Raw genomic sequence first — 24,602 nt, 5'->3', positions numbered from 1 at the left:
TTCATCAAAAATATTCTAAAAATGAAGTCATCATTTCTTTGAGATCAAATTTACTGACGCACCTTGGGTGTAAGATCCAGTCGCACCACAAACGCTAGCGATGTCTCCCAGCCATCGCTTATCTTCTCCCTTATGGACGCTATTAATATTTTATGTACTTTGTATATGTATTATTATTTTAATATAAATATTATCATATTTCTTAAATTATAAAAAACTAACGTTCCGCGAGCGATTCCATATAAAATAAAACTGCGTATTATTGTCTGCAATGCTCTATTTTGTTTTTAAGCCTACCGTCATCAGTTCACCAAGTAAGGACGGTACTATTCAATGAACTTGAGTTGATTCGCATTACTTTAAAATTATTTACATTTTTCTGTTGTACATCTTATAAAATAATTCTTATAGATATTTATTGCCAATATACAGGGTTACAGGTTAAGTCGACCGAAATCCTTTAAGAGAGGATAGATTCCATCATTCCTAACCGATTTGACTATGGAACCCCATATCCTAAACCTAACCCTTCTCAAGTTATTGGCATTTGAATTTATTTTATAAAAATGACAGATTTTTTGACGACTGCTCCTTTATTTTTGTTTTGTGTCCCAATTTTGTATTCTTTTTGCTATTTTTGAGTAGAAGATTAGTTGCTTTATTATTTTAAGCTACAAAACTGCCAGTAGCTATACCAAATGAGTCGTAGTAGACAGTCAATTGTTAAAAAAAATAATTACATTTAAAAAATATATTTTTTATTTCTAAGATATCTTTAAAAAAGTCTATGACAGATGTACTGCAGATATGCTAAAAAATATCTACGGCTCTTCAGCTTTCCGATAAGGTATAATAACATAGGGTATTATTAGAATCCTTGGAAAAAATCTTTAAACAAAGACGCCCGAGTAACAAACGTTAAGCCGCTCGCAGCGCCTGTTGTCCTGCAATGAGTGCGAGCGGGACATTTTTCAATGAAAATGAAACGAGAGGCATAAGTAAAAACTATTTTGTTGTTATTGTGTGTGCTTTTTGGTAATTCCTTAATTCCTTATTCAGTCTGCTTACGCGATTCGTCCGTGGTAGATGCGATACATAGTGCTCTTGGTTTTTTACTCGATTTGGCTTGTTTTCTGGACTGTTTCTTCCTATTCGTGACGTTTGTTAACTTGTGTGTTATGATAATTAGTTATCCCGTCTTGGTCGAATTTTGACTCATCAGTCCACAAGATTCTTCTAAATAACAACGGATCTTCTAAATCTGCGTTGAGCATAAATCTACAGAAGGCTAGTCTCCTCGCAGGATCTCCTTCTTCGATGATATGTACTGGCGTGAAGTGGTAGGGGTAGAGACAAGCAGTATGCACTGTAAACCACATTTTCCACTGTGAGAGTCCAAGTCCTCGAGCAACAACATTAGTTGACGTAGTGGGATCCTGTCGAAATCGTCGAATTATCTCATTATCTTGCTCTTCGTCGTCGTCATGAATTCGTGGTCTGCCTACGTCTCTTCGTCATCTTGAAACAGAGCCAGTCTCTCTAATTTGCCGATAAACTCCGTCAAAGACACTAATATCCGGTATACGGCGGCCAGGATAACGTACTATGTATTCTTCACGTGCTCGTGAAGATACACAGTTGCAGTACCCATAACAAATCAGAATATCAGCATATTCTTCATTTCTAAAGGTCGTCATTTTCAACAGTTCCAAATCAGAAATACAAATCAAGGTCCAGTTAACAAGCACAGTCAAGAATAGGGAGAAACAGTCCAGAAAACAAGCCAAATCGAGTAAAAAACCAAGAGCACTATGTATCGCATCTACCACGGACGAATCGCGTAAGCAGACTGAATAAGGAATTAAGGAATTACCAAAAAGCACACACAATAACAACAAAATAGTTTTTACCTATGCCTCTCGTACCTATTTACATTGAAAAATGTCCCGCTCGCACTCATTGCAGGACAACAGGCGCTGCGAGCGGCTTAACGTTTGTTACTCGGGCGTCTTTGTTTAAAGATTTTTTCCAAGGATTCTAATAATACCCTATGTTATTATACCTTATCGGAAAGCTGAAGAGCCGTAGATATTTTTTAGCATATCTGCAGTACATCTGTCATAGACTTTTCTAAAGATATCTTAGAAATAAAAAATATATTTTTTAAATGTAATTATTTTTTTTAACAATTGACTGTCTACTACGACTCATTTGGTATAGTTACTGGCAGTTTTGTAGCTTAAAATAATAAAGCAACTAATCTTCTACTCAAAAATAGCAAAAAGAATACAAAATTGGGACACAAAACAAAAATAAAGGGGCAGTCGTCAAAAAATCTGTCATTTTTATAAAATAAATTCAAATGCCAATAACTTGAGAAGGGTTAGGTTTAGGATATGGGGTTCCATAGTCAAATCGGTTAGGAATGATGGAATCTATCCTCTCTTAAAGGATTTCGGTCGACTTAACCTGTAACCCTGTATATTTTTTAACGTTGATGAAAAAAAATAAAAAATAATAGTTTGTTCATAGACACAAGCCTTAGAAACAGTCAATAGTTATACTCCTTGGAAACAGTAATAATAAATGCGAAGGGAATTGTCTGTTCGTTATCTCACCAAGACTAAATTACTGAACCAATCGCAATAAAATGAATAAATTGAGTCATAAAAATTGTAATATATAATTAAATGTCCTTGGAATATAAACTACGTAAAAATACAGATGGAATCATAAAGAACAAATAGTAATAGTTATTAACGATGGCGTCAATCTATATATGTCAATGTATATCTATTAGTTAATAGTCGAATTGCTTTCTTACCCATTCTGACTTTTGTTAAAAAACAATTTTAATAAATAAAAAAAATTAAAGAATGTCTTTTCATTATTAGTTTTAAAAAAACACTACTGAAGCTCTAGTTGGCGAATGAGCAAAGGGACCGTATGGTAAATAGTCACCACCGCTCATTGCTAATGCTTAACTAACCTTGGGTGCTAATATGTTATGTCCCTTATGCCTATATGTCGACTCATTCGTCATTCAAACTAGGTGAGAATACAACAATTTTTCATTAAAGTATTGCTGCTTCACAAGATAATATACAATCCTAGGCAGTCTAGTCAGAGGGGATTGCCCTACCATCGATAGTAAAATTTCAATTTTTTTCTCAAAATAACAATGAAAAACCAATTTTTTTTTAGAATTTAATTCTTTAAGATCCAAAAATCAAAATAAACTTTATTCAAGTAGGCAAGCACTTTTGTATCGTCATTTTATAATTAAGTGAAGCACCAGTTCGGAAAGTAGATTCTACCGAGAAGAACCGGCAAGAAACTCAGTAGTTACTCCTTTTCAACATTTAAAAAATACAAAGTCATGTTAGTTAATTCAATTATTTCAATTAATATACCCTGCTTAGAAGTCAACAGTTATTAACTCCACGCTTTTTTATCATCTATAAATTCTGGAAGATTATCAAAAAATTTAGAACATTTTCATTTAATACGACAAACTTCGTCTCATCTGGACCATTAAATATACTGAAATGATTTTTAAATACATCTTTAAATCGTGATTCAATAATTAAGGTTTGTTAGTTTCCTAAATATATACAGTTTTTTTATATTTTAAACCAGAAATTTAACCCAGTTGAATACAAACAAATTAGCTACGACTTAACGTATTTTTTTCTTAGATTAATATATAAACTCATACAATTTGATGACAAGAATCAAATTAAATCTTGTTTTTAAATATATTTTTTTGTTTATATCTATCAAATCAAATGTATTTGATTCAAGTGAACTTCACAATAAAGCGTTTGGGAATCAATTTAAATTAACAGCTACCGCGATCCTAGCGAGAAGATGTCGTTTATTTTGTGCTTTCCCTTCAGTGTAATATTCCTAACATTCGAGGGCAATAATTAAATTCTTTTTATTCTCTACTTTATGAAAATGTTATCTCATGAGTATCCGAACTTAAATATTTAAGTCCGAAGTCACGTAACGAATGATATTTTTTTATTAATCTTGACGCTACAACGTTATTTGAAAGAGCATTTTGTAATAAAGTTATATTACCATTCCCTTTGCGTTTTCATATATAAATAAAGTCACACTTTATATTTTTACAAAGTACTGTTCATATAAAATATGTTTAAGTGAAAGTAGGTTTATTTTATTTAAAAAAGAAAAAAAAAACATCGACTTCTTAAAAGCAGGCTTTAAAAATATTTTACAAATTTATAATGGAAAAAAGAAACGTAAATTATTTACTTTTATATTTAAAGAAAAACGTACTATAACAGCGGTTACTGAAAAGTATTTTTTTTCCAAACGGTCTAAAGTCCAAGCGTTGAAACTAAATTTATTTTTGAAAACTCTTGTGTTAGGCCATTTGGAAATTGTTTAAGTTATCAAATGTTTAGACTATAAATTCACCTATAACTATAATTTTATGTAGACTAATTGCCCTAATGCATTTGTTATGTTCGAAACGCTTCACAACTTCAGCGATTCTGATTAAATCTTTCACAATATTCTAGTTTCTCCTTAAATGTATTTTTAATACATGTGTGTGGGAGGTATGCAATGGCTAATTTTATACGAAAGTATATTAAAAATAGATACCATAGTTTAAAATATAATTTATTGAGATATACTTTGATAAAAAAAGAAAGTAAAGTTGATTGGCCTTGGCATATTGGCATTAAAAATATTAACCATTCCTAATATTGCCAATGCACTGCCAATTTTCGAAACTAAGATTAAGTCCCTTCTGTCCCTGAAATTACAACAACAAGGTATTGCTATTTGGCGGTATCATACTACGACGGATAAGTGAATGAGAAAATAAGGTAATTTTGTTAGAAGGTAGCTTAAATTCTGTATCGTGTATATAAAAAGCTCGGGAAACCAATTATTTTTTCGTCTGCCTTTCTAAACTAAAAATAATCTTTAATCAAAAACATATATGAATAAAATACAACCAATATTGTGTAATCTACAAGAAATAATAGTATCGAAATTGTCATCTTTCTTCTGCTACTTGCATTATTTAATACAAAAATACTAACATGTATTGTATTGTTTGCAAACAACAAAAAAGATAACCCCCTTTTCATTACGAAACGCACTGTGCTCTACCACAATAGAGTTATTACGTAGACCAACTAATATATATGATTTATTTTCCATGGACTTATATTTATTTCCTGAATTATTGTTGTGTTGTGTTGTATATCATTTTAGAGTAGCACGTTGTCGCATTTCACTTCTCTGGTTACTAATAAGAGAGATTGAATCAATTTACCGGCATTATGGTTTTGGTGGTCAGCTCGTTTAGATACGTAGAGATACATTCCGTGTTACGTGGAGCGCCTAACCATAATATGCGGCTTACTACTAAATGAACCGTTCAAATTATCGTTATAATTATAATCGATTGATGGTCTTGTAGCTTCTACGGATGCATTATGAAGTGCCTGATTGGAAGTGAAGTGGAAGTGAAGTAAAGTCCATTACAACAATAATAGAAAGAGCATGAAACTGTTGTTATCAAATATTTGTTGCAGATTGATAAATGTTGCAGTAAATAAATTAGTTTTATGAAGTATATGAGTCGAGATGGCCAAGGGGTTAGAACGCGTGCATCTTAACCGATGATTGCGGGTTCAAACCCAGGCAAGCACCGCTGTTTCATGTGCTTAATTTGTCTTTATAATTCATCTCGTGCTCAGCGTTGAAGGAAAACATCGTGAGGAAACCTGCACGTGAAAAATTTCATAGAAATTTTGCCACATGTGTATTCCAGCGGGAACAGCGTGGTGGATATGTACCAAACCTTCTCCTCAAAGGCAGAGGAGGCCTTTAGCCCAGCAGTGGGAAATTATAGGCTGCTTAAAGGTTGTTTATGAAGTATTATGCTGCTAGTTATGATATATATTTTTTTTTGATTTGATTTGATTTGGTATCATCACTGTGATAACAGATTAGTAGAGAGTTTAAAAAGTTGTATTTGACGTCTGTGTTTCGTAAAGAACCTGGAAGAGTTTTCTGTCTTAGCGATAACTCTTGCCTACAATTTCTCTATTATTTTTGAATACATTTCATACAAAGAATATTTATATTGTATTTTTATTTCATTCCATATCAATAATTGGGACCAACTTTATGGAAGAACATTTATAAATAAAATAACATGTCATTTTAGTTTTCCAATGAAACCCTTCTGACGTAAACAATAAGGTTAAAAATGAAATATTTAATAGGAATAAGTGAGTACTTACATGCGAAATGAGAGGCAGATTCCAAGCAGCAGCAAGTTTAGCCTCCGTGTGACACGTGCCATCAGGTCCGAAGAACGCCACCACGCCAAGGTCACGCATTTGCGTCATAACTCTGTAATAGACATTTTCAGCGTCAGAATTCAAAACATATTCGATTGGATTTATAACGCGATTTCACGTAAATTCGTTGTTGTTAAATCAGTTCATTGATCATTTTCCGGGAAACAATAATCCGTATCATGACAGATAGCTGAGAATTCTATTGAAATACATAAATCTGAAAATTCATTCGTAAAAGCTCAAATAAAACGTGACACCCGTAGAGCAACCGATAACATTTTTAAATTTGACTGAAGATTGCTGGTTTGAAACCGGAAGCGAACGTAAACTTGTATTACATATAATATTCAATAATATGTTATACAAGCTCTATTAGATCTGTCTAATATAAACGATGTCATAAGGTCTTACAAAATGACTTATGAATAAATAGGTCTTTAATAATGTTTTACTGGCTATATAGATTTTTGTTCCTTTTTCGTTTGTGTGTCAAACGAGTTTACTTGTAAACTAGAATGGTCTAGAATAAGTCAGTACGATAATAAAATCCTTTGACATCGTTACATTTTGTTTGCTTTTTTCTACATAAATCTATCAAGCTCTGCCTGCGACTTCTTGCGCGTTTGAATTTAACAAATGTTGTTGTTGTAGCCTAAGTTAGTCCTTATTACATCAGCTTTCTGCTAATGAAAGTTCCGTTAAATTAAGTCAAACCATTCCGGAGATTAGCCGGAATATACAATCAGACAGACAAAAATTGAAAAAAAAAAAGTTTTTTGGTATAGGTACGTATCATACCCATTTATATTCATTTGGTAAAAGTAGAGTAAAATCGGTTATTTTAATGTTACAAACAGACACTCCAATATAATTATATGTAGAGATACAATAACATAATATTTATATTATTTAATCTCAATTTCTGCAACTCTGATTAAAGTAAAATTAAGTGATTGGGATGTAATCTGAACGCCCATTGGTCGCCTATTGCTAGATCGACTACCGACCAATGTCTGGTCAGATTAAATCCAGCTTAATTTGATTTTAATTAGTGTTTCATTGGATTTTGGACTGACTGACAGCTGTCACTTTACATGGATATAATAATATGTTACACATTTTGGTAACATCCACAAATAGTAGTGGTATATCCTATGATATAATTAAGGTCTTTTACTCGTCGATTTTTTTTAATTTAAAAAAGTACATTCGGTAAAACATCTCAAAAACATGTAATGGTTTTATTGTGTGCTGTGGATTCTAGAACTGCAGTAAGAAATTAATTCTTTACTATAAAAACCAATTAGATATTTACTATTAAAACATGTTGTACAAAAATTTGGCATATTATACTAAAAATTGGACAACATTTTTCTTTAATAAATATAATACCGAATCCCGAGACAATGCACGGTATAATTTTTGACTTTAAGATTTACTCTAGACGCTCCGAATGAATGATCTTTACTTTTAATTTTGGAAAACTCTTTGATAATACAACTAATTAAATGTCAAAAACAAATATTTGATGATATAAGTAGTTAATTCGCAGTCTGAGAAAAATAAAATCAATAGATCGCATTCAAAGCGTGAAATATTTTTCAAACTCAAATTGATATTCACGATGGGTACAGAAAACGTTTAAATTGCGGTTTCATTTTATTATAAGATAAAATCAAGTAATGGTTTATTTAAGAAGGTTATAAGCACTTTTGGATCATCATTTTACGAAACTATATTAACTCTCATGTTCTAAATATAAATAAATAAATATGAGAAAACATCACAAACATTACTCTGATCCCAATGTAAGTAGCTAAACTTTTGTGTTATGGAAAATCAAATCAAATATTATTTATATAGCTCTAAGTATATATATTTACACGATTATTTCAAATAAATTAATAGATTAACAGATTTATAGATCTATTTTACTTTATAAGTTAAAATATATATTATTGAATTGTTATAAAAAATAGATTAATAAAAAATCATATTATTAACGCAAGATTATAAGATGATAAAAAAGCGTACTTATTGACAAGATTATGTACATATATAATTGTATTTGAATAACATAACTTTGTATTTTGAATATAATAAAAGAGTAAGTACTGCTGGTTATTGTACCGGTGGTCAGTGCCGTAAAAAGCCTGTTTTCTGCGCCCTGTTCGAGCTTCTATAAGCGCCCTATTTAAGCAGACCCATTTCCTATTTTACTGTCTCACTAAAACTTAAACGCAGGTTCACTACTGCAAATGCGTTGCCCATTAACGATAAACACTGAACACAAATACGATCGTGCGCTGCCAAAAAAATGAGCGCTGATGATGTATGTTTTTAATGATACTAGCATTTGTATTGGAATCGAGTACTAGGGGCTCAGCAGAATCCTTAACAAGAGCAAAACGAAAAAACAATACTTCTACCCAGTCTGTCTATTCTTGCGCCCCCAAGAGTCTACGCCATGTGCCTGGGCACCGGTGGCACCGCCCTATTTACGCCACTGCCGGTGGTAGCTTTAAATTAAATTCAACATAGTAACATGTCGATTCAAAAGTACTTTTATGAGCCTACTTGAATAAAAATTTTTGGTTTTGATTTTATTGAATATGGCAGTGGTATGATTTCATTTTATGAACACAAGCCAAAATAATTCATTGATTAACCTAAGTGGGCTCAAACCCGACAAGCACCATTGATATTCGATTTTATAATTAACTAGCAGTGCCCGCGAGCTTGTATGCGTATGAATTTAACAAAAAATATTATTGTAGCTTAAGTTACTCCTTATTATATCATTTATCTGCCAGTGAAACTCCCGTCAAAACCGGTCCAGCCGTTCAAGAGATTAGCCGGAACGAACAGACAGACAGACAGTCAGACAGAAATTGTAAAAAATGTTATTTTGCTATATACCGTATTTATATTATATACATACGCACTAAGTAAAAAAGCGCCATTTTAATATTACAAACAGACACTCCAATTTACTTATATGTATAGATTCGTGACCCACAATGACGAAAACATCCCAAGGTAACCTATATATATATATATTTGCACATACTGACCTTCATTGCAAAAGCGTGATCCAACGCTCCAAATCTGTTCATTACAAGCGTAATAAATTCCAATTTTTATGTTAATTAATTCAGCGATTTGCTGTGTAATTCATTTTCTTAATGACATTTTATGTAGCAGTTTTAAAACCACAACATTTAAAGTTTATTTTTTGTAGCATGGAAATAAAATATACTACGGAATGAAATTGCTCTTTTTATATATATTGTGGCATTTCGTTTTAAACGTAGTTTATTAAACCAGTATATTTACGTGTAGGTTTCTTTTTTTAATTAAAATAATAAAAATAATATAAATGTTGATATATGATCTCTTCATACATATTCATCTTTGATATCTTTGACACTTCACATTGATCAAACACTTTAACTACACTATTACTAAAAAAAATGAATTACCACACTGAACGTATTACATAGATTTTTTTATGGTATATGTTGGAGGACGAGCATATGGGCCACCTGATGGTAAGTGGTCACCATCACCCATAGACAATGAAGCTGTAAGAAATATTAACTATTCCTTACATCGTCAATGCGCCACCATCCTTGGGAACTAAGATGCTATGTTCCTTGTGCCTGTAGTTACACTGGCTCAGTCACCCTTCAAACCGGAACATAACAATACTGAGTACTGTTATTTGGCGGAAGAATAAATGATAAGTGGGTGGTACCTACCCAGACGGGCTTGCACAAAGCCCTACCACCAAGTAAACATTATTTTCTTACGTCATATAGATAGGAGGTTTAGCAAATGGTCCTGGTAAGCAGCCATTGCTGTCTATACGTTGGTACTTCAAGATTAATCATATCTTATATCAACAATACGCCAAAGTTGGAAAATAGAGGTGTCTTTTGTACCTGTAGTTACTAACACCTTACAACCGGAACACACCGGTATGAACGTAATTATCTTTGGCGGTAAAATATATGATAAGTTGGTGCTTGTATGTAGAGTTGTCATGTGGTCAGTGTTATGGTTCGTTTTATTTATAAACTTAATTGTAGTTTTTTAATAAGTAAAACATTTAACGTAGCGTGTAAGTTAACCATAAGGTTAGTTTTCTGCATAGTTATTATTATATAATTCTGAACATATACTCAGTACAATAAAAGTTTATATTTTTCTTTTAAAGTTATACTTCTTGTGGCGTTTTAAAAAATAATGAAAGTGAATTTTAAAACGCACGCTCAATGCGACAATAAAACTGTACGATAAAGTTGCTCGTTAAACCAAAAATAGACAACTTCATAACTTTAGTCATGTTATTTTATTAACAGAAATTTAAATTGTAAATGTTTTCATATGTGACTAACAAATAGCACTGGTGCAAAAAGCATCATCAAAAGTATAACACCTCGCCTCATTGCCTCTACTGGTGACAGGAGGGCTGGTTCGTTTTTTGCCCAGAGGATCGGAATTGCGATTTAACAGGGAAATGCTGCTAGCATTCTTGCCATCATTCCACGCGGTCAAGATTTATACAGTAACTAGTTTTAGTTCATATTTGTATATATTTAAGCATTTAATGTTTTTTATTAATTCTTATGTTAATACAGTATACTATTATTTATAAATAGTTGCTTTATATAATTGGTTGTTTTTATAACTAATTAGCCATCTTTTCTTTTCTCTCACAAAGTTTACTAAAGAAGATATAAACTATAAATGTTTTAATGGTCAACTGATTAACGAACGAATGAATGAATTGATTTTTGAACGAAATTCGTAAATATAATGGAAGGCAAACAAGCGAATCGAAAATATGATCCGAATCGAATATAACTGCCATCCGGTTCGTTTTCAGTTTCACGGTAATATTCATTCGCCAGACGCTCAAGCTTATTGAGCTGTTTTTATTGAGCTCAGTCAATCAGCATAGCATACATTTGCATAATACATAGCAGTTTTCTTGGTAAGTATTGAAGCAACGGATAAACTTTGATAGCTTTGATTTTTAAACTATATTTATATTATGAATGTGAAAGTAACTCGGTCGCTCTTTGACAACCTAACGACTGAACTTAAATTTATAAAATTTGGTATAAAACAAACTTGAACTCCAAAGAGTACATAGGCAATTTTTTTGCCTGAGACATGACAACGAACATCCTAAAACGCAAGCGAAGCCGCGGGCGACAATTAGTACATAATATAATAGTAACAGCCTGTAAAATTCCCAACGCTGGGGTAGGGCTTTCTCTCTCTTTGAGGAGAAGGTTAGAAGCTTTAATCCACCACGCTGCTCCAATACAGTTTGATGGACTTACATGTGGCAGAATCTCGTTGATATTAGATACTTGCAGGTTTCCTCACAATGTTGTCCTTCTCCGCCAAGCTCGATATGAATTATAACACAATTTAAGCATACGAAACTCACCTGGGTTTGAACCCGCTCTAAACATTGGGCCATCTTAGTTCTTGACTTTGAATATTTCAAAATATTACAATATTTTACAAAAAGTACGATATAGATTTGTTCACTATGGGTTCCATTCAAACTTGGTATCGAGTATTAATTTTTGTTGTGGTACAGCTTCAGATTTTCCGATTCTTATTTCTCATTTTAGTTTTGATACATGAAATTGCTAACAAATTTTATGACTGTATACTTGCGAGTGAAAAAATACGCTGTCATAACGGTTTTAATTAACTCTGTATTTGACATTACTACTACCTGATGCTGAGAAAAAGTGTCTTGATAGCTGAACGACGAAATGATATAAATAATATATTTCAAATAACGGTAAAATTAAAAGTTTTTAAAATCGTTCATAAGCACATTGACCTTGAAAACAGATTACAATAACAAGAGTCTCATATAGTTGAACAAAGCATGGTTGAATCATACAAACTATGTCATAGAGTATGATATAAAAGTTTATTGAATCTCCCTATTGCTTTTTCTGTACTGTGGTTTCTACTATTCAAGTCTCCTTCGCTTTGGTTTTCATTTTATAACTTTCATATGATTATTATTTAGTACTTATTTACAAAAACATATATAAAAAGTGTTCTAAAAGAAAGAAAGAATACTTTCTTTCTTTCTTTAAAAGTAAAGAAGTTGATTATTTCAACGATACGAAATAAATATAAATTTTATACATGTATTTTTTAATTAATATTTTATGAGCCTATTGTTTTAATTATCTGTATAAATATCTTAAATTCAGATTATAAAATCAAGTGCATATGGAGTTTTATTAATAATAATTACTGCAAAAATAATACCCAACTTATTTATGAATGATAACATCGGAATGTGTAAAGCATAATGAAATTAAAATTAAATTCTTAGTGGGCTTTTATAATTATTATTAATAATTGTTTGGCAAATAAATTATATCAAAAGGTATGTTTATAAATGATAACATAACACAATTAAATTAAAATTAAAATATTCGATTAAATAACGTATCTATAGTCACTATGTGATACATTTTTACATGATAGGCGATCGAGCAAATGTACCACACACTGGCTGGCACTAGCTCACTAACCTTCGAATTAGAACATAACGGTAATAAGTATTGTTGTTTTGTGGAAGAATAGCTGAAGCTTGGTGGCAGATTGGTATGAAAAGACAAGATAAATATTTCTAATAGCGCCAATGTCTGTGGTGTTCACTACTTACCATATATTTTTGAAAGTACTATAGGAGAATGTCTAAACCGTTAATATTCTTCAAAACTTCGTTTTGGTAAACCTATTAATTGGATCATTTTTCTTGTTTTTTTTTTGTCTTGGTTTTGTATCTTAAAGTTATGTATGGAATATAAAACTAAATAAATGTATTATTTGAGGGAAATTTATAGTGTCATTTCTTTTGTACGAAAACTTTCAATTCCAGTCATATTATTCTCAACTGTTCCAAATAATTTATCCGTGGATCCGTAGTCTTTACACCAAAAATATTGCTTTAAATAAATATACATAATAATTTACGCGTTCGGATATTTTTTCAATGCGCTACGAAATTTTACTTTGAATTCAAAATTTTATAATTCTAGTTGAAAATACAAAACCCTAATAGAATCTGTCTCGTATTTGATCCTGTCAATGGATGGATGTCCATCTGTCTGAAACAATTTTCTCCGCGAAAACTATCTACACAAAACAATTTCGCACAGGAAATTCGTACTCATATATATGTTTTTGTGAAAGAACAACGAATGTCTACCTATTTTTATGTATTTGTGTATTTATTTTTATATATTTAAATTGAACATTCCAAATTTGAATATTGTCATTGAAAATCTATCAAATTTAACATTTCTAATTTGAATTTATTATTAGATGCGGGACCATTAACCCGCATCTGAATTCTAGTAGTAGACGATGACGAATCTTACCTTAAAGAAAGGCTATCCTTGTCCATTGGTAACAAAGGCCTCGGTCGACCGATGTCAGCTGTTACAAATCTTAGTTTCAAACCAGGTAGCAACGTTGGTTCACGATTTATAGCCGCCACAGCAAGAGGCAACGCGCCGAGTACCGTCTGCAACAAAATTTTACTATAAAATAAATGTTTGTGAATTATAAGAAAAAGATACAAAGGACTCTCTGCACTTTATGTACTTTGTTCGTATTCTAGTATATATTACAATAATAAAAAAGAACTTTAATTTATTTTATTAATAAAACTCGATTTCTGAATTTTATATTTCTACAAATTAATTTACGAATTTACTGAAATAATAAATTCTTTGAACAAATATTATTTTTGTTTCACGTCGGCCGGGACTCCCAGTGCAACGATCACCATTTTTAAAAATTAGGTCTTGACTTGCATTCCGAAAGATCGCTTAACCTAGGGAGTTGAATTTTTTATTTCGATGATATTATAAAATTATTAATTTCAACTTTCATGTGCTTTATTTTTGTTTCATATCCTTATCACGCTAAAGGAAAATATCGTTAGGAAACACCATGAGTCGGATGTAATTTGTTCCATTAGTGTATGATGAAATGACACCAAACCTCCACCAAAGGCAGAGGTCTTAGACCAGCAATAGAATATTTTTAATCATAATAGAATAAAAAAAATAGAAATAAGGTACGTAAGTTACAAGAGGCTTTGTGTTTGTACACAGAAGGACTGGAATTTGATTAATAACCATTACTAAACTATTAGTTCTACCCAAGTGGGTAAGTAACCTGAAAGCGATCGCTCTTTTTTATAGTATACTATAAACCCGACCCGGCTTCTCACGAGTGCAAAATATACTACAGAATGTCTAACTGTGATTTTATAATTCCATGTCAGATGCGTTTTTATTTCACCACGTTTTATACTCACTTCACGGACACGCGGTAACGGGATAAAAAGTATTCTATGTCCGTCTTCTGGTTCTAAGCAAATCCGTTCATCTGTTCTTTTGTTATAAGTAGTGTGTAACAACACTTTGTTTTATATAATACCGGCCTTGGCAACTAAGATTTTATGTCCGTAATACATGTAGGTCACTCAGAATTCAAACCGGAACACAACATAACTAAGTTAAGCCGCTTGACTGTAAAATATACGATGGAAGAGCCACCAAGCAAAATAAATAGAATATTTGTAATAAAACATTTAATATTTATTTTTTCATGAAAAAACTTCAGCAAACTTGAATTCACAAATTAAATAGAGAAATCGAATAAAATTAATAAAGGATTTAGGAGATTTATTTTTATAGGACTACGCTCCGATTAAATTCGGTACATGTCTTGATAGTTCACTCCGTAGAGGTCAATGTCGGTTGATCAGGCCTATTTCAATTAAGTGTAGCCCTCAAACCTTGAAGACAGATTTGACCTTTCGTGAGGTCAACTTTATTTACAATGTCAACGTATCTTGGTGTCAAAGCCTCCGTGAGCCTGTTATTGATTAAACTCGTAGATTTGTAAAATGACACGAAGTTTAGTTTTTAATTTGTTTACATAGGATCGTTGTTTAAACAAGTTATTCGAATCTTTATAGTTTAAATAATAGTTTATCGGTATTCATTATATTAAATTTTATTTATAATATGTTTGTCGATGTTTGAAAATAATGGAATCAATTATTTTGTAGGGCAATGTATACGGCTTCACAACATGTTCCCAGCAAGCGTTCTTGCCTTCGTTGATAAATTCAAAGAATAAAACGCTTGTATTCATGAGATTATTATACAATCAGTGTGTTCATAATTATAAGTTAATGAAATGCTATAATGAATAAAATGAAAATATAGATCCCAAGAACATGGGTTGATATTTAATGTCTAATTCTATGAAAGAAATTATCTCTTATGAGGGTGAAAAGTGGAGTACAAATGTTATGGAAGTTTACTCAATAAAGTGGTATAAATTACTTCCAAAGTAATTAAGTAAAGTAAAGCAACAGCCTGTAAAATTCCCACTGCTGGGATAAGGCCTCCTCTTCCATTAAGCAGAGGGTTTGGAACATATTGCACCACGCTGTTCCAATGCAGGTTGGTGGAATGCACATGTGACAGAATTTCGATGAAATTAGACACATGCAGGTTTCCTCACGATGTTTTCCGTCACCGACGAGCACGAAATGAATTATAAACACAAATTAAGCACATATATATAGTGGTGCTTGCCTGGGCTTAAACCCACAGTTATCGGTTAAGATGCATGCAAGATGCGTTCTAACCACTGGGCCATCTCAGCTAAAGTAATGAATATGAAAATTATTATAATTTAATTTTAGTTAATTTAAATATTGCTTGAGCATTTTTAATTATGACATTATAGTATGAGGTAACTGTAGTCTATACATAGTTACTGCTAAGTGGTTAATTTGTAGTGAAGACGAGTACAACCCGACCTTCGTGATCGAGTGGAGTGTACACTGGTTTTCATGAGTACACCACTCCGAGATCCAGAGTTCGATTCCCGGCCGAGTCGATGTAGAAAATGTTCATTAGTTTTCTATGTTGTCTTGGGTCTGGGTGTTTGTGGTACCGTCATTACTTCTGATTTTCCACAACAGAAGTGCTTTAGCTACTTACATTGGGATCAGAGTATACTCTGTTGAGTTAAATTGTAGTAGTAAGTATATACATATACACTTACTCAATATTTTAACTTTACTCAATACTACTACTTTCAATTTAACCCCCGTGGTTATCAAATGGGATTTGAAGGTGTGTCGAGTTTTATAAATTTCGTGTAAGTAAAGCCGCGGATTTAGCTAGTATACAATAATTAAATTTTAATTTCAAAACTACTCCTAAATTTGAATGGAGTTTCAGCTACCCAAGATTTTAACATATTCGGTCAAGGGAAATACTTTTTATATTTTGAGATTTTTTATAGATGTAGTATCACAACACCAGTCAGTGTACTACTGCCATAGTGCCTTTTTGGTCGAAGAACTATGCTATTTTCTTATCGCTGGAGGCTCCTTTCCAAAACGGTGGTAGTATTTAAATATCGACGATTCAAAAACGCTTCCTTGTGAAGTTTACTTGAATAAAATTGATTTGATTTGAATTGCTTAATATAAGTCCACATATATCGAGGTTCTGGATTCAAACCCAGCATAGATATATCCCAGGCGGGTAAAAGTGTTATTGGGTTTTTCAGTCGAAAAAATTCAGCATCCATACCAATTGATAATATAGCTTATAATTTAATTCCATTTTAAAAGCAATTACCGACATTTATATCTTTTTCAAAGTTTATATTCTGACTAGATTAATTTGTAATATATATTGAGAAATATAACGTAATCGTAATAAATGTATTTATATACATAAAGTTTTCAAACACAAGTATCAAAACTATTCGCGGTTGAAACCTGAACACTAATTGGAATATTTAATACTGCTTTGAAATCACTATAATTGAAAGGTGAGTGGTAACACGTGAAGCTCAATTGAATGTTAAATTGGGACAAGTGCCAGATAATTGTCACGTGCTTAATTGTTTTTTTTTTGACGTAACATACAAAGTGTTGAAATGTCTATGTGCTCGATAGAAGGGCTTTGTGTAAACCCTTTTGGGTAGGTACGACTCACTTATCACATATTCTGACACCAAAGAGTAATACTCAGTACTGTTACATCCGATTTGAAATAAACTAAGCTAGTGAATCTAAGCGCAAGGGATGTAGCTTCTTAGCTTAAAAGATTGCCGCGTTAGCGATGTAAGAAATGGTTGCTATTACTTACAGCATCAATGTTTTGGGTAGTGGTGCTCACTTACCACTAGGAGGCCCAGTGACCCATCCTCATACCTATTTTATAAAACGAAAAAAAATATATCGATATAGTTCTGATTTTACTACAAAAACAACAGCCTGTAAATTTCCCACTGTTGGGTAGCATATTACACCACGCTGCCCCAATGTGGGTAAGTGGATTCGCATGAGGCAGAGTTTCGTTGAAATTAAACACACGCAAGTTTCTTCACGATCTTTTCCTTCACCGCCGAGCTCGAGATGAATTATAAATACAAATTAGGCACATGAAAATTCAGTAGTTCTTGCCTAGATTTGAACCCGCAATTATCGCTTAAGATGAACACCTTAACTACTGGGCCATCTCAGCTCTTTGCTTTGTTGATTCAAAAAGAGAATTCCATTATTCGAATTTTGAAAATATTATCTGATATATCTTGAATAATAATAATCAATCATGATTATCATAGACTGGCAATGATCTTGAACGCGTATCACAAAACATTCACTAAGCCATACCTATTGCTTACAAATGTTCTTCGTCTGACCTGATCTTGCCACTGATGCTTTTAATACTCAGACGCCTCATAAATAGATTTAAAGTATTTTTTAAAAAATACAATTTCCAGAGGTTATTTATAAATCTATCCATATCGTTATTAAAGTGTGTGTACTCGTATATCGTTATAATATTGTAAATTTAGGCTTTTCTGATAGCAGGATTATTAAAGATAAACAATCTCAATTTTTTGCCATCTGACGTAATTGAAAATCAAGAATAGAAGTCTATATAAAAATAAGAACAAAAGTGTTGCCTTATAAATAAAGATATACTGGCCAATATTTTTTGTGACATATTTCTTTTAATATTTATGAAGGTTGACTACTTACATTTTCAATTATTCATTTATCACTTTGGTTTATTATTTCCAAACATTGCAAATTATATTTTTACACTCTATTATACATATAAAGTTTTTCAATAAGCATCATTTTTATTAGATTTGGACAATCCGCAATATTCTTCACAGGCGTCTTCAGGCATCTTTTTTCAAATTGAAAAAAGATGCCACTGGTTGGGAAAATTGATTCTAACGGGAAGAACCGTTAAAAAAGTTAGTAGTTACGCTTATCCACTAGTTACTAATATGCAATTAAATTTTATAAATCCTGGCAAGAAATAAACAAATCCTAAGTTTACGCTTCTTATCATTATTATAATTTATTGAGTGGCATGCTTTATTTATCAATGTTTTTCGATGAGCTATATTTTAATAGGCCAAGCTAAAAGACTAAACGATATGCTCAATATATGTTCATATAATAATGCGAATAATAAATACTATTGTTAAATGCATGAATCATTCCATACATGAATACGAGAAAGTAATAAGGATACCACATACTTGGAAACTGATAAAACTCTTGCATCTAACTCTAATTTATTTATAATTTGTACCAGAATATAGGAGTTTCAATTTTACTGTCTGTAATCAGTATGTACATTGGCATAAGTTGTGAACAAATGCAAATTCTTACAATAAAAATAAATATTAATCGACGGCAAATTTTCCGTTGATATCAATTTCTCATAGAATCTGTGCATTTGTTGTGGACGATGTGATATTACTTTATTTACCAACTTGGTCTAATTTCAACCGGGTAGAAAGTATTTATTATAGGACTTTTTCTGCCTTACTGACATTCCACGCGATCATGACTTGTCCAGTATGTATTTTTAATTGGCCCGTGTAGTGCTAATATATTTCAACCAACAATAACATCAATAAGAGTATAGATTATAAAAGTAGATTAGAATACGTAAAATTATGTATATTATATAGTGGACACTATTGCCTATCGACATTGACAGTGTTACAAATAATAATATTGTTTTATTTTTATCTAGTAAGTCCCTGTGGCATCAATACTTAGTATTTACACAATTAAATATTGTTTCTTGGTTAAATATACGATGAGTAAACAATATCTACTCAGACAGGTTTGCACGAAACCCTATCAAATAAAATATTAATTATCCTAAGGTATGCGTTTCTATAGTAAAATTCCGCATTTTTAACTTTGCCGTTTCGTAAGTTCAAATCGTTTATAAAAAATACATCGGTAAATAAATTTTTATAAATAAAAAAAACCGCCTTCAAAAATGAACTAAAAAGAAAAAAATAATCAGTTACATCCATATCCAATTAACGCTTTTTTAATCACCTCTCAAAGTCGGTGCCAACATTGCTAACATAGGTACATAATACATACATACAAAAAGTAAATCTATTTATTGTATAGATGACACCATTAGACAAACCTTACTATCGATAGAAATGAAATTATTTCAATATAGGAATTTATTTACTTTATTGGCACCGACTTCAAAAGGTGATTAAAAAATCGTAAATTGGATATGGATGTAACTGATTATTTTTTTCTTTTTAGTTCATTTTTGAAGGCGGTTTTTTTTTATTTATAAAAATTTATTTAATGCTTTTCAGTGTTGTTTTGTTATTTATAATTACAATTGGTAGTGTTTGTCATTCACTTTATTATATTCAGTACATTTCGGCTTTCGACTCTAAACATAACTCAACGCCGTTTCAATACGATGTGGACTGCAACTCAAATTAAGCGTTACCTAAGTTACAATAGCCTAATGTTAACTGCTCATCGCCAATTAGACAGTACCATTTTTCCCGATGCAATGCCGTTAATCATTGAGGAATTCTCCTGGTAATCCACCATCAGCTAGACTTCATCATAGGCATGTTTACTAACATCAATTGCTTGGCGACTATTTTAAAGAAATAGAACTAAACCCGTAAAATAGTTACTTACTAATAGGTTCTGATTACCAGTTGTGGTCTTCATCATCAGTTCCACTTCAACAAATGTCACTTTTCGTGAGCATATGGCCAAGGCACTTTGAATAAAACCGAAATCACTTTAGGTGTGCCTATAAAATTTGAGGAGTTCCCTCGATTTCTCCAGGATCCCATCATCAGATCCTGATCTCCTGACAATGGGACCACCTATAAAACATGCCCTTTCAAACAAAAAAATAATTGTCAAAATCGGCCCAGCCATCTTCGAGTAATTCGGTAACATACATAAAAAATAACAAAAAAAAAAAAAAAAAGGCCCCGACGAATTGAGAACCTCCTCCTTTTTTTGAAGTCGGTTAAAAAGGCATATTATTCGAAACAAGCTTTTGTAGATCATAAAAAAGCGTGGAATTAATACCTGTTAACTTCCAGGCAGGATACATTACATACATATATAATTGTATTTAACTAATATGATTGTATTTTTTTAAATGTTAAAAACGAGTAAATACTGAGTTTCTTGCCGGTTCTTCTCGGTAGAGTCTACTTTCCAAACCAGTGGTAGCTTCACTTAAATGTTGAATGACGATTCAAACGTGCTTGCAAAAGCCCACTTGAATAAAGTTTATTTTCAACCGACTTCCAAAAGGAGGAGGTTATCAATTCGTCTGTATTTTTTTTTTTTTTTTTTTTTTTTTTTTTTATGTTTGTTACCTCATAACTTTTCACTGGGTGGACCGATTTTGATAATTTTTTTTTTGTTTGAAAGGTAGTGCTTCCCGTGGGGTCCCATTTTTTTTATTTTTTTTTCCGATGATGGTATCTATGTGAAAACGACATAAGTCTTAAATTTGCATTATGTATATGCGCGACAAATAGGTGAATAACTGAAAATCACGTTAACCAATTTTGATAATTCTTTTTTTATTATAAAATATATACTTCAAGGGTAATTTGGTGAAAGTTTGGTAAGGTTCTGAGCACAGGATCCATGACAAAGTAACGGAACGGAAGGGAACGGAACAATTCTGAGGAGCACGTTAGCGATACTCGGTCGAATATTTTATTTATAGGTTATTTGAATATTTGAGTCACCTTCCGTAATGTGGTTATGTTTATGTAATTATCATAGTCGAATATTATAATCAACTAGCTACCCAGCCAGGCTTCGCACGGGTGCAATACTGATACTAAATATACTACAGAATTTGTTTATATACAACATCACACCGCAAACTTCTAAAATTATCAGTGTTTCTTTACTATATTGTTCATGTTATATATACACAAACCTTCCCCTTGAATCACACTATCTTTTAAAAAAAACCGCATCAAAATCCGTTGCGTAGATTTAAAGATGTAGCGACAGAGAAAGCGACTTTGTTTTATACTATGTAGTGATGGAACTCCTATACGGCTCGCAGTTAGGGTGCGATATGGGACAGAATTTCTTAGTATCTTTAATCAAATTTTGTGTATGTGATGTGATGTCATATGATGTACGAAATATAGTTGGTCTTTTTCAAAGTTTTTTTGCTGAGGTCGATTACAGCTCTTTCGAGGGATCCTTGTAGTTTATGCCGCATGACGTATTAAATCCGCATTTTCGAAAGTCTATTTTTGCTTTATTCGCAAGTTTCCTTTGAAATTGTCCTCGAAGTAGTTTCTGACTCATATAAACGGAATGTTTAATCTATCCATATTAAAAAAAAAATAGTTAGTCAACATCAGCTTCACTTAAAATCAAAAAATAAATAAAATTTTAACAAAAAGAAAAACCGACTTCAAACAAAACACTATTTTAAAACAAATGAATATGCACGAAAAAGTAATAAAAATAATTGCGTATTCAACATATTTTTTAGAGTCTTCCTAAGTTAAATGAAATGAAAAATATTAGACTACTTAAAAGTCGATTAACGATTATATCATGTAGTTATAATTATTGTTATATTTGGAGTCGGTGTCAGCCAATAAAACCCTACAGTATATCTATCAAAAAACAATATGAGAATACTTTAACAAATATGTTTTTTACAAATTACCTTTTACACAATAATATACTGGATCAATCAAGGGGCTCGTATCGCTTCTTTCTTTTGATTGTTGGGGCAAGGGCACCGTGGCTGACACCGGCTCCAAATATACCAATCACTATAACTACATGATATAATCATTAATCGACTTTTAAGTAGTCTAATATTTTTCATTTCATTTAACTTAGGAAGACTCTAAAAAATATGTTGAATACGCAATTATTTTTATTACTTTTTCGTGCATATTCATTTGTTTTAAAATAGTGTTTTGTTTGAAGTCGGTTTTTCTTTTTGTTAAAATTTTATTTATGATTTTGATAATATCATCCAGTAACAGATTTCTTTAAACAACAGATTAAGCTATAACATTTACAAACAATTTATAAGTTTCAAGAAAACTTCAAGGGTAATGACAATATGCTAAGCCTAAGATTAAAATGAACTTGAAATTAAATTCAAACAACTTTTTCATAACTTTATTAAATATAACTTTAATTTTTGGAACATAGCCAAATGAATATTAATTATATTTTTTATCATAATTTTCCTTAGAGTAACGATATTTTGTGAAACATTTTGAATTATTTTAATAAAAAAAGAAATATCAAATCCTTCCTTAAACGTGAAATAAGCCTCTTATCAAACTGTATTAAGAAATAAAATTTTCTAAAATAGTATTAAATTTTTATGAATAATTAAATACCTGACTAATTAATTATACTAATCTATCGACTTCGACTGAGCAATTTTCATAAAAAAATACAAATCAATAGGGACCTCTCTTGGTAGCAATTATTATTTGATGACCACCTAAATTTTATACATTATACTAGCGGCCCGCCCCGGCTTCGCTGGGGTGCAGTACTGATAATAAATATACTAAAGAATTTTTCTTGTTTCTTTAGTATATTCTCCAGGTACCTTTTATATACAAAAACCATCCACTCGAATCACTATATCTATTAAAAAATCCTGCATCAAAATCCGTTGTGTAATTTTAAAGATCTAAGCAAACATAGGGACAGACAGTTGTAAGCGACTTTGTTTTATACTATGTTATGATGATTCGTTTATTATGTACATTTATCTATTTATTAAATAAAGATATTTATCTATGAGACATACATGATATACGTTAAAAACCATGGATCTACTTGACCTACATATAGTTCGTAACGAGACCTCGAAAAGGAAACCGATCAAAGTTTTGTTTTGGAATTTGGCAACCTTCGTCAAAGCCTTGCGTCACCTGTACCGCAATGTTTGTAAACGAAAGTGCTTAACTAAATTATCAGTGGTTTGGTCATATTTGGTAAAGGACCTTTGATCGTTGGACCAAATGAGTCATATAGCGGATTCCATCCATTAAAAAACGCATGGTACCCATCATCCAGGCGGACTGACCCTTCATTCAGGCGGACTTTATCAATGAAGTATATTTTACAAAGGGTAGGCCAAGCCGAGGTGGCCCAATGGTCAGAACGCGTGCATCTTGACCGATGATCGCGGATTCTAACCCAGGCAGGCACAGTGGTGTTGGTATTCGGTGGAATATTCATGTGCTTAATTTTTGTTTATAATTCATCTCGTGCTCGGCGGTGAAGGAAAACATCGTGAGAAAAACTGCATGTATGTTTCTAAATTAAAGAAATTTTCAAAAAATTCTGCCACATGTGTATTCCACCAATCCGCATTGGAACAGCGTGGTGGAAATGTTCCGAACATCTCCCTAAAAGGGAGAGGACGTCTTAACCCAGCAGTGGGAAATTTACAAGCTGTTGTTGTTGTTGTATGCTTATGATACATGGTTAAAATTGTATTGTTGGCAATTCCGTCGCCTCGGTGTTTTTTCAAATTATATATGTATCTAAAATTGGTACCATCCCAGCGGTAAAACAACCTCGGCTCATTTCAAATTACTAAGATCATATAATTTAAAATTAATTATAAAGTCACCCAAAGTAGATCATTCATTAATTTTTAATAACATTATATTTACCATTTGGTAAATAATTTAATTTGATAAATTGATAGATAATAATCATAAACAACGTGATACGTTAATAAATTTCTAAGAATTCTCCACCCCATCAATCAAAACAAAACTTCGAATATATCT

The 24,602-nt window shown here is 31.8% G+C and overlaps 1 protein-coding gene across 1 annotated transcript in view; it reads right to left on the bottom strand.

Moving 5' to 3' along the window:
- Positions 1-24,602, bottom strand: part of LOC124529733 (guanylate cyclase 32E-like) — a 218,043-nt gene that overhangs the window by 179,633 nt on the left and 13,808 nt on the right. The window contains exons 2-3 of the mRNA XM_047103629.1: positions 13,790-13,935; positions 6,294-6,405 (exon numbers count right to left, since the gene is read on the bottom strand). Coding sequence (XP_046959585.1) covers positions 6,294-6,405; positions 13,790-13,935 — 258 coding nt within the window. The remainder of the gene's footprint in view (positions 1-6,293; positions 6,406-13,789; positions 13,936-24,602) is intronic.

This window comes from Vanessa cardui, chromosome 5, assembly GCF_905220365.1.
Source record: "Vanessa cardui chromosome 5, ilVanCard2.1, whole genome shotgun sequence".
Classification (NCBI taxonomy): domain Eukaryota; kingdom Metazoa; phylum Arthropoda; class Insecta; order Lepidoptera; family Nymphalidae; genus Vanessa; species Vanessa cardui.
This window is presented reverse-complemented; position numbering and strand designations above follow the sequence as displayed.